This window comes from Pecten maximus, chromosome 14 (assembly GCF_902652985.1).
Source record: "Pecten maximus chromosome 14, xPecMax1.1, whole genome shotgun sequence".
NCBI classification, from domain to species: domain Eukaryota; kingdom Metazoa; phylum Mollusca; class Bivalvia; order Pectinida; family Pectinidae; genus Pecten; species Pecten maximus.
This window is the reverse complement of record NC_047028.1, coordinates 162,806-174,302: the sequence shown is the minus strand read 5'-3', so window position 1 is coordinate 174,302 and position 11,497 is coordinate 162,806. Positions and strand designations below refer to the sequence as shown.

General features: G+C 39.3%; 1 protein-coding gene across 50 annotated transcripts; it reads left to right on the top strand.

Moving 5' to 3' along the window:
- Positions 1-7,436, top strand: LOC117342374 (zinc finger protein 91-like). Of its 50 annotated transcripts, none has more exons than XR_004535844.1 (5): positions 1-285; positions 2,857-6,302; positions 6,469-6,526; positions 6,563-6,591; positions 6,846-7,208. XR_004535844.1 is itself a non-coding variant. In XM_033904526.1 (2 exons), the coding sequence occupies exon 2, from the start codon at positions 2,864-2,866 to the stop codon at positions 5,471-5,473; it is 2,610 nt and encodes an 869-aa protein (XP_033760417.1). In that variant the 5' UTR covers positions 1-285; positions 2,857-2,863; the 3' UTR covers positions 5,474-7,208. The 50 variants fall into 50 exon arrangements, 1 of the variants encoding a protein (XP_033760417.1); XR_004535848.1 differs by lacking the exons at positions 6,469-6,526; positions 6,563-6,591 and having other exon boundaries at positions 2,857-6,367; positions 6,846-6,903; positions 6,940-6,968; positions 7,005-7,208; XR_004535843.1 differs by lacking the exon at positions 6,563-6,591 and having other exon boundaries at positions 2,857-6,497; positions 6,846-6,903; positions 6,940-6,968; positions 7,005-7,208.
- The last annotated feature ends 4,061 nt before the right edge of the window (positions 7,437-11,497 follow it).

Genomic DNA, 11,497 nt, shown 5'->3' with positions numbered 1-11,497 from the left:
CTGTGTACGGCAGACAGGCACTATTCGCGAGCAGACGATATCAATTTTTGGCCTTGTGTGTTCCCCGACCAAGCACTGTATAGTTGCTACTTATGACTGAACGCGCATGCCGCTAGCTCGCGAGCTGACGGTCTGATAATAAGGCTTGTCACACACACGCGTACACAACAAAAGTTTGGGAAAGTTGCAAAGTTTGCCGGAGCCAGCCTCATAGTATTGGTATGTGCTGTGGCTGTTGACGTACCTGCTGAGGCTACAGCGGACTGAGTTACAAACTAGTAGTCGGTAAGTTACAAACGTACGGACAAGTTTTGTCTACATAAGCTCGACTATATATATGACAGAGGATATATGTACCTGCTTGAGCATTGGTGACTGGTTGCTCCGTAAGCGTTAGGCAAAGTTTGACACTTCGTTTATCAACAATTTACTGCATCTTCTGCTTTATAAGTTATATAGCTTTAAAAATTGTTAACTTTTCAAACTGTGCTTGACATAGGCGAGTTTACTGTATACATGTTTATTACAAGTCTGTGGACGTGGCCTAGATTAGGTGGCTCTCCATTATAAAGCCTAGCCGTGCACCTACACACATACATACACCCCTAGCTATATACTGGCTTCCACGCTGCACTCCGTCTCACTTCTGACCTGCGGTACACATTAAGCGGCTTACAACTATATTTAGCCTGCGATTTAACTCGATACTACGGGCTGTAACTTGCTTAGTTATGTATATAGTCTTGGTAAAGTCCGCAAAGTTTATATAATTGTGATCCATTAGCTTTATCATCCTGCACTGAAAACAGCAACTTTTTAGTTGGTTTAGAACAACCTTTGCTTAATAGTAACTCTGAGCTATAGGTTTTTAAAATTACTTGACAATTTTAATTTGGCTACTTTAAAGACATAGACAAAGACTGCATATATAATGTTTTAGTATTATCAGTATTTTAATTGACGAAAAACAAAACGGCTCTTTAACGGTGTTTTAAACATTCATGGTTTTCTATGAAAGAATGTAACACGATGTACATTGGAATCCAGTGTTTTAGATCAGTTGTGGTAAACTGTTTTAATTGTTGGTTAACTAATTGGGGAATATGACATTGACTAAATACTGAAGTAGTGTAACCAGTCAACACCTAACAATAGTTACAAACAACACATTACTATGATTGTATTGTGGTGCAGATAACATTGATTCTGTCTTAAAATCAAATGTCTATCACTTAGGTAACTATGTACTAGATAATTCCATCTTACTCTATAACACGATTGTACTAGATAATTCCATCTTACTCTATAACACGATTGTACTAGATAATTCCATCTTACTCTATAACACGATTGTACTAGATAATTCCATCTTACTGTATAACACGATTGTACTAGATAATTCCATCTTACTCTATAACACGATTGTACTAGATAATTCAATCATACAGTATAACACGATTGTACTAGATTATTCTATCTTACTGTATAACACGATTGTACTAGATAATTCTATCATACTGTATAACACGATTGTACTAGATAATTCTATCTTACTTTATAACACGATTGTACTAGATAATTCCATCTTACGGTATAACACGATTGTACTAGATAATTCTATCTTACGGTATAACACGATTGTACTAGATAATTCTGTCTTACTGTATAACACGATTGTACTAGATAATTCTATCTTACTTTATAACACGATTGTACTAGAGAATTCTATCTTACTGTATAACATGATTGTACTAGATAATTCCATCTTACTGTATAACACGATTGTACTAGATAATTCTATCTTACTGTATAACACGATTGTACTAGAGAATTCTATCTTACTGTATAACACGATTGTACTAGATAAATCTATCTTACTGTATAACACGATTGTACTAGATAATTCTATCTTACTGTATAACACGATTGTACTAGATAATTCTATCTTACTTTATAACACGATTGTACTAGAGAATTCTATCTTACTGTATAACATGATTGTACTAAATAATTCCATCTTACTGTATAACACGATTGTACTAGATAATTCCATCTTACTCTATAACACGATTGTACTAGATAATTCTATCTTACTGTATAACACGATTGTACTAGATAATTCTATCTTACTCTATAACACGATTGTACTAGATAATTCAATCATACAGTATAACACGATTGTACTAGATAATTCTATCTTACTGTATAACACGATTGTACTAGATAATTCTATCTTACTGTATAACACGATTGTACTAGATAATTCTATCTTACTCTATAACACGATTGTACTAGATAATTCAATCATACAGTATAACACGATTGTACTAGATAATTCTATCTTACTGTATAACACGATTGTACTAGATAATTCAATCTTACTGTATAACACGATTGTACTAGATAATTCCATCTTAACGAGCATTATTCCCAATTATATCGGCATATATAGTTTCATTTAGTATTCATACATGTTATAGTATAAGACTGGTATATAAGTATAGGATTGAATAGATATACACTATTTACTAATTTAAATGTACGTTTTATTGTAGCGTCGGTCACTTGAAGGATACTCTAGTTACGATATATATATTTTTTTTACGTTACGGAGATAAATGAGTACACTCCGGTTTTTGTGATATAGTTCCATAAATAAATATATTCAAGTTAATCCTTATATAATTTAATTTACTATACAAAATCCGCGTGAAGATCCACTTTTATTGATTAACTCTTTCTATTAGATATTATTACGCTGCTGTATTAGTCAATCAAAAGCGACGTTACAAACTGTGACGTCATTGTTTTACGTTATGGGCTGAAATTATATTTGTGATATTTGTTATGTTACAGTGACGGGATGGATGACGGGAGACCACAATTCAAACAGGAGCCACTGAGTCCCGGAAGTCGCCACGGACACGACTTAATGGCCATGCAGCAAACTTACCACCAGGGAGAGGTTTTGTCTCGGACCCAAGGCGCCCTCGATATGTCTCAGGGTGGGAGATCGGCAACAATTGCTGCTGGCATGCCATACATATCTGATACTATGACGTCATATGCACTCTCAACCCATGACGTCACTCCAGCCTATGTCATGCAGGACCGTAACCTCATGTTGGGAATGTATGGGTATGCTCCCGTGATAACTGAGGGTAAGGGGTCTGGTCACGTGGACCTTCTCACCAATGGAATGGAGAGTTCTGAGGTCAACGGATGTGACGGGCCTCCGGAGAATGCCCAACCCAAATTACGAAACACAGCCCTACCAGGAATGGGCAAACGATCGCACCTTCCAAAGCGGTACAAATGTGCCATGTGCGCATACCGTACTAGATACAAGTCAGACTTAAACCGCCATGTTAGGAAACACGCCGTAGCCACATTCAACTGCGAAATCTGCAACATGCCGTTTAAAACCATTGGAAACGTTGAATTCCACAAACGGAAGGAGCATGCGGATATGATTGTGACGTCGGCTGCCAGTACATCCGGGTCAGTTAAAGACCAGCCTCCAAAACATAGCTGTAAGCATTGTGATTACAGTACCTCCTATAGCTCCGACTTGACCCGACACGTCCGGAAACATTTCTCGTCCAAGTTCCACTGCAACATGTGTAATCGTCCCTTCATGACATTTTCCAGTCTGGCCACTCACAAACGCACAGCACACAACAGTGGCGAACACGACATCGAGGTCATTGGAAGCGAAGGTGAATGTGAGATTACCGAGGATGTTGGACCAGTGATAGGAGAGGGAGCCATAGAGGACGGAGATGAAGAAGTGGAGGAGGCAGTGTCAAATTCGCAAAAAGATGTTCGAGGACGATCTGAAGACCTGTTAAGACTGGAAGTAAATTGTGAGAAGGAAAATGACAAGAAGATGGAAGAGGATGAAAATAGAAATATTGCAGATATCAATAATATCTCCGAAGAAAAACCAGAAGCAAACAAAGACCAGTCGCCATCAACAAAGGTATCCAAGTCTCCAGACAACGTCACGTGTACTAAGTATACATGCGAATACTGTGACAAGTCTTTTGGTCGAAAACTGGTTTTAGAATACCATCTTAAAAACATTCACAAAATAGGGAAGTCTGGACAGGAAGACACGGACGTGTTTGTTGAATACCCAGATGACGATTATGATTTGGCTCTGGACATGTCTATACAGGAACTGGAAAATTCTACGTCTGATGGCGTAGCAGATCGCACGCTTGATGTCAGCGGCAAACTGCGACACCAGTGTCATTTATGTGCGTATGCTACCAATTACAAAAGTACATTTGATCGGCACGTGCGGAAACATGACCTTGAATGTCACATTTGCGACGTCTGCCGAATGCCATTCATCACCTTTGGTCATCTTCAGCGTCACATCCGAGACAATCATCCTGATCACACCCAGATGAGCGCCAGGAAAGAGCCTACGGACGGGCGGTCAGCGGTATATGATTTCCCGCCAAATGACTCCCGGGTCGCCAACTCTCCGTTCCCCTCCCGATGTAAGATGGAAGGTCAAGCTCCACCACAGGTCTCCTTCCAAGGGATGGCGGTTAACAAACCCACATTGTTGTCTCCAGGGAAGGGCCAGCATGGCGAAGGTGTAGGAACAAAATCTAGCTGGACCAGTCAGCGACGCTTGTCCGGTGTTGAGGAAGGCGTGACCACTAGCCCGCCTACCAGCGGACGCTACGCCAAACTTGTATCCGACTATGACAGTTTTGCTGAAAAGCCATTTGCTTGCGCTTTGTGCTTTTACAGAACTGGTGATATATCAAATCTTGTAGAACACGCAGAGAATCACTTGACCGGATGTAGCGTGACGCCAGTTCCGGATACATGTAAATTTAAGGTGGGCGGCTCCATGTCACACGGAGCAGTCGACCTGAACCGTCAGGTGAAATGTCCGACTTTATCAACATACAGTTTATACACCTCTCCTACATCTAATGGGCGTGGCCACGGGGAAGGCTCTTTCACTCCAAATGACATTTCACAATCACAATATATTTATTCTAATCGCACGCGTGCCTTTATATCAAAGAATTTGGATTCAAACCAAATGACGATTCATCAAAGCCAATGCATGCCAAACAACAAATATCAGGTTAACGAGACAAATCCTGAAGAAAACATACCGGCGATGCCAAACAGACAACAGTCTGCGATAACAGGACAGCAGCCTAAAAACGTCGCCAGTGTCACGGTCGTACCTAAAAAGACTGACCGCATGATACCCACGTTCTCCGTCCACTACAGGAAGGACAAAACAAACAAAGTACGCCCATACTTGTGTCTGTTATGTCGTAAACGTTTCCGTCATCTCATGTTGCTGAAACAACATTTTAAAGTGGCACACAGCGAGTCACAGGTAGGGAGTCCGCGGTATTATACATGTCGAATGTGTAAGGAGGTGTTTGACAATCCTATGTCATTACAGGAACATCACGACATCAACCATTAGTTATATAATATAGCAAATCTACGTTATGGCAGTTTTATATTTATGTGCGGTATTAAGACAGTTATGTACATCACAGAGGTATGTAGTGGTGTATGTACATCACAGAGGTATGTGGTGGTGTATATACATCACAGAGGTATGTAGTGGTGTATATTTGTATGTCGAGTGTGTGGTATTAAGACAGGTATATACATCATAGAGGTATGTGGTGGTGTATATTTGTATGTCGAGTGTCCGGTATTAAGACAGTTATGTACATCACAGAGGTATGTAGTGGTGTATATTTGCATGTCGGGTGTGTGGTATTAAGACAGTTATGTACATCACATAGGTATGTAGTGGTGTATATACATCACAGAGGTATGTAGTGGTGTATGTACATCACAGAGGTATGTAGTGGTGTATATTTCGAGTGTCTGGTATTAAGACAGTTATATACATCACAGAGGTATGTGGTGGTGTATATACATCACAGAGGTATGTGGTGGTGTATATACATCACAGAGGTATGTGGTGGTGTATGTACATCACAGAGGTATGTGGTGGTGTATATTTGTATGTCGGGTGTGTGGTATTGAGACAGTTATGTACATCACAGAGGTATGTAGTGGTGTATATACATCACAGAGGTATGTAGTGGTGTATGTACATCACAGATGTATGTGGTGGTGTATATTTGTATGTCGGGTGTGTGGTATTAAGACAGTTATATACATCACAGAGGTATGTGGTGGTGTATATTTGTATGTCGAGTGTCTGGTATTGAGACAGTTATATACATCACAGAGGTATGTGGTGGTGTATATACATCACAGAGGTATGTAGTGGTGTATATTTGTATGTCGGGTGTGTGGTATTGAGACAGTTATGTACATCACAGAGGTATGTAGTGGTGTATATTTGTATGTCGAGTGTCTGGTATTAAGACAGTTATGTACATCACAGAGGTATGTAGTGGTGTATATTTGTATGTCGAGTGTCTGGTATTAAGACAGTTATATACATCACAGAGGTATGTAGTGGTGTATGTACATCACAGAGGTATGTAGTGGTGTATATTTGTATGTCGAGTGTCTGGTATTAAGACAGGTATGTACATCACAGAGGTATGTAGTGGTGTATATTTCGAGTGTCTGGTATTAAGACAGTTATGTACATCACAGAGGTATGTGGTGGTGTATGTACATCACAGAGGTATGTAGAGGTGTATATTTGTATGTCGAGTGTCTGGTATTAAGACAGTTATGTACATCACAGCGGTATGTGGTGGTGTATATTTGTATGTCGGGTGTCTGGTATTAAGACAGTTATGTACATCACAGAGGTATGTAGTGGTGTATATTTGTATGTCGAGTGTCTGGTATTGAGACAGGTATATACATCACAGAGGTATGTGGTGGTGTATATACATCACAGAGGTATGTAGTGGTGTATATTTGTATGTCGAGTGTCTGGTATTAAGACAGGTATATACATCACAGAGGTATGTGGTGGTGTATATTTGTATGTCGAGTGTCTGGTATTAAGACAGGTATATACATCACAGAGGTATGTAGTGGTGTATATTTGAATGTCGAGTGTCTGGTATTAAGACAGTTATGTACATCACAGAGGTATGTAGTGGTGTATATTTGTATGTCGGGTGTCTGGTATTAAGACAGGTATATACATCACAGAGGTATGTAGTGGTGTATATTTGTATGTCGAGTGTCTGGTATTAAGAGTTATATACATCACAGAGGTATGTAGTGGTGTATATTTGTATGTCGAGTGTCTGGTATTGAGACAGTAATGTACATCACAGAGGTATGTAGTGGTGTATATTTGTATGTCGAGTGTCTGGTATTAAGACAGGTATATACATCACAGAGGTATGTAGTGGTGTATATTTGTATGTCGAGTTTCTGGTATTGAGACAGTTATGTACATCACAGAGGTATGTGGTGGTGTATATTTGTATGTCGAGTGTCTGTATTAAGACAGTTATTACTCACAGAGGTATGTAGTGGTGTATATCATCCGGGTATGTAGTGTTTACATCGGTATTGGTGGGTATATTTGTTGATTGAGTTCTGTATTTAAGACAGTTGTATTACATCACAGAGGTATGTAGTGTGTATAATTTGTAGTCGAGTTGTCGATTAGAGTTATGTACTGCCAGAGGATATTGTGTATTACATCACGAGTATGTTAGGTGTATACACACGATTTGTGGTGATATTTCGAGGTCTGGTATTTAGACAGTTATGTACATCACAGAGGTTGTAGTGGTGTATTACTCACAAGTATGTGGGTATTGAATAAGAGTATTGCAGTGTGTGTTATACATCAGAGTATTGGTGGTGTATATACATCACGAGGTATGTATTGTGTAATTTGTATGTCGAGTGTTGGGTATTAAACTTATACATCACAGGATGTAGTGATGACTCGAGTGTCTAGTCATGTATCAACTTTTAGCTGGAAGATAGTTTTGTTTGTATGATGTTTGACGACTCAAATCAATCAAAAAATCTTAGTTTGTTTTACTCCAACGTCGAACAATGTGTATTGAAATACATATTATCTATCGCATTTTGTTTTGTTTTCGATCTTGGTTTTTGTTAACCTGCCGGGAAACTTGGATTATGGCGTTTTACGTCAACATTTCTCCAAAAGGCAATGTATGGACTCGATTATGCTGGCAACTCGTTGTACTGGAAGACTTCTTTGTTCTAATAAATGCCTTAAATACACACTTATATGCAGGTGATATTACATTACTCCTCGTTTCTGAAAAAAAGGACGACTGCGGTCCTGTTTTATCCCCTGAATTGGATGGTATAACGTTATATACCGATCTCAGCAGACGTAATTATGAAATGATCAGGATTTCTCCTCGTCAAGTAGCGCACGTCGTTTTGGTTGTTATGTTCATAATCCTCTTCATTTTCGTTTATCTCGGACCTCCATGACTTGCTAGCTCTGACATGATGCCCCTACCTTCTCATCATCTGGAAATCTACTGCACATCATTGTCCATTTACAGATCTTGTCGACGTTGGTAGATTGTCTACTCTTCTCCGTAAGGGAAATCCGTGCAGGTATTGATTCCTTTCTTGTTGTCATCCAAGTGTTTCGTCTATGTTATAGGCAGTGCTAAATCCAAATGTTTTGTCTATGTTATAGGCAGTGATAAATCAAAGTGTTTCGTCTATGTTATAGGCAGTGCTAAATCCAAGTGTTTTGTCTATGTTATAGGCAGTGCTAAATCCAAATGTTGTCTATGTTGTAGGCAGGCTAAATCCAAGTGTTTTGTCTATGTTGTAGGCAGTGCTAAATCCAAATGTTTTGTCTATGTAGTAGGCAGTGCTAAATCCAAATGTTTTGTCTATGTTGTAGGCAGTGCTAAATCCAAATGTTTTGTCTATGTAGTAGGCAGTGCTAAATCCAAATGTTTTGTCTATGTTGTAGGCAGTGCTAAATCCAAATGTTGTGTCTATGTTGTAGGCAGTGCTAAATCCAAATGTTTTGTCTATGTTGTAGGCAGTGCTAAATCCAAATGTTTTGTCTATGTTGTAGGCAGTGCTAAATCCAAGTGTTTTTGTCTATGTTGTAGGCAGTGCTAAATCCAATTGTTTTGTCTATGTTGTAGGCAGGCTAACTTTAAGTGTTTTGTCTATGTTGTAGACAGTGCTTTTATCCAAATTAATGTTAGGGTTGTTGATAAAATTGTATCCACCAGGTCCTGAAAACTGCTTTAGACCGTGATGTTCCAACATCTGGTACGAAAAAGGTAGGTTTGCTAGGTTGACCTTCAAAACGAAAACGACACCACTGTCTTGACTGCAGTCTTGGTTCACTAATTGTAGTTAGGAATTCTTCAAGTGGTCTAATCCCGTTACGTTCTTGCCCGATATTTTCACATTCCCCGAGATGTTTACGTTCTTGCCCGATATTTTCACATTTCCCAGATGTTTACGTTCTTGCCCGATATTTTCACATTCCCGAGATGTTTACGTTCTTGCCCGATATTTTCACATTTCCGAGATGTTTACGTTCTTGCTCGATAGTTTCACATTCCCCAAATGTTTATGTTCTTGCCCGATATTTTCACATTCCCCGAGATGTTTACGTTCTTGCCCGATATTTTAACATTCCCCCGAGATGTTTACGTTCTTGCCCGATATTTTAACATTCCCCCGAGATGTTTACGTTCTTGTCCGATATTTTCACATTCCCGAGATGTTTACGTTCTTGCTCGATATTTTCACATTCCCGAGATGTTTACGTTCTTGCACGATATTTTCACATTCCCGAGATGTTTACGTTCTTGCTCGATCTTTTCACATTCCCCAGATGTTTACGTTCTTGCTCGATATTTTCACATTCCCCCCGAGATGTTTACGTTCTTGCCCGATATTTTCACATTCCCCAGATGTTTACGTTTTTGCCCGATATTTTCACATTCCCCAGACGTTCGTTGATGGCCACCATTTATCCCTCTACATGTATCGAGTGTTGAACATGGTCCGTCTCGTTAATTGCATTTTGACGGTTGCTTGTCATACACGGATCTCACCGCACCTTCTCACAACACTCTCAAGAATTCTTTATCTTATAGGTTTCACTTCTCTGTTGCCACAGACAAATGTTCCTCGGTACCCATCACAAGACTTTCTCAATAATCGACTATGCTTCCATTGTCGTTAGTCCTCCTCAATAACGGTCCATCAGAGTCTGGAACTGAAGCATGTTCACTTACATAAGTACATGTACTGTACATAATATGTATGGCGTTGTTTACTATCTTGATTTGCTTTTTGTACGCCTTGTTGATATGAGGTTTCGTCACTCTCCCCTACTTTATATAACTATATGAGGTTTCGTCACTCTCCCCTGCTTTATATAACTATACGAGGTTTCGTCACTCTCCCCTGCTTTATATAACTATATGAGGTTTCGTCACTCTCCCCTGTTTTATATAACTATACGAGGTTTCGTCACTCTCCCCTGCTTTATATAACTATACGAGGTTTCGTCACTCTCCCCTGCTTTATATAACTATACGAGGTTTCGTCACTCTCCCCTGCTTTATATAACTATACGAGGTTTCGTCACTCTCCCCTGCTTTATATAACTATATGAGGTTTCGTCACTCTCCCCTGCTTTATATAACTATATGAGGTTTCGTCACTCTCCCCTACTTTATATTACTATATGAGATTTCGTCACTCTCCCCTGCTTTATATAACTATACGAGGTTTCGTCACTCTCCCTTGCTTTATATAACTATATGAGGTTTCGTCACTCTCCCCTGCTTTATATAACTATATGAGGTTTCGTCACTCTCCCCTGCTTTATATAACTATACGAGGTTTCGTCACTCTCCCTTGATTTATATAACTATATGAGGTTTCGTCACTCTCCCCTGCTTTATATAACTATATGAGGTTTCGTCACTCTCCCCTGCTTTATATAACTATATGAGGTTTCGTCACTCTCTCCTGCTTTATATAACTATACGAGGTTTCGTCACTTTCCACTACTTTATATAACTATATGAGGTTTCGTCACTCTCCCCTGCTTTATATAACTATACGAGGTTTCGTCACTCTCCCCTGCTTTATATAACTATACGAGGTTTCGTCACTCTCCCCTGCTTTATATAACTATACGAGGTTTCGTCACTCTCCCCTGCTTTATATAACTATATGAGGTTTCGTCACTCTCCCCTGCTTTATATAACTATACGAGGTTTCGTCACTCTCCACTACTTTATATAACTATATGAGGTTTCGTCACTCTCCCCTGCTTTATATAACTATACGAGGTTTCGTCACTCTCCCCTGCTTTATATAACTATATGAGATTTCGTCACTCTCCCCTGCTTTATATAACTATATGAGGTTTCGTCACTCTCCCTTGCTTTATATAACTATATGAGATTTCGTCACTCTCCCCTGCTTTATATAACTATATGAGGTTTCGTCACTCTCCCTTGCTTTATATAACTATATGAGGTTTCGTCACTCCCCCTGTTTT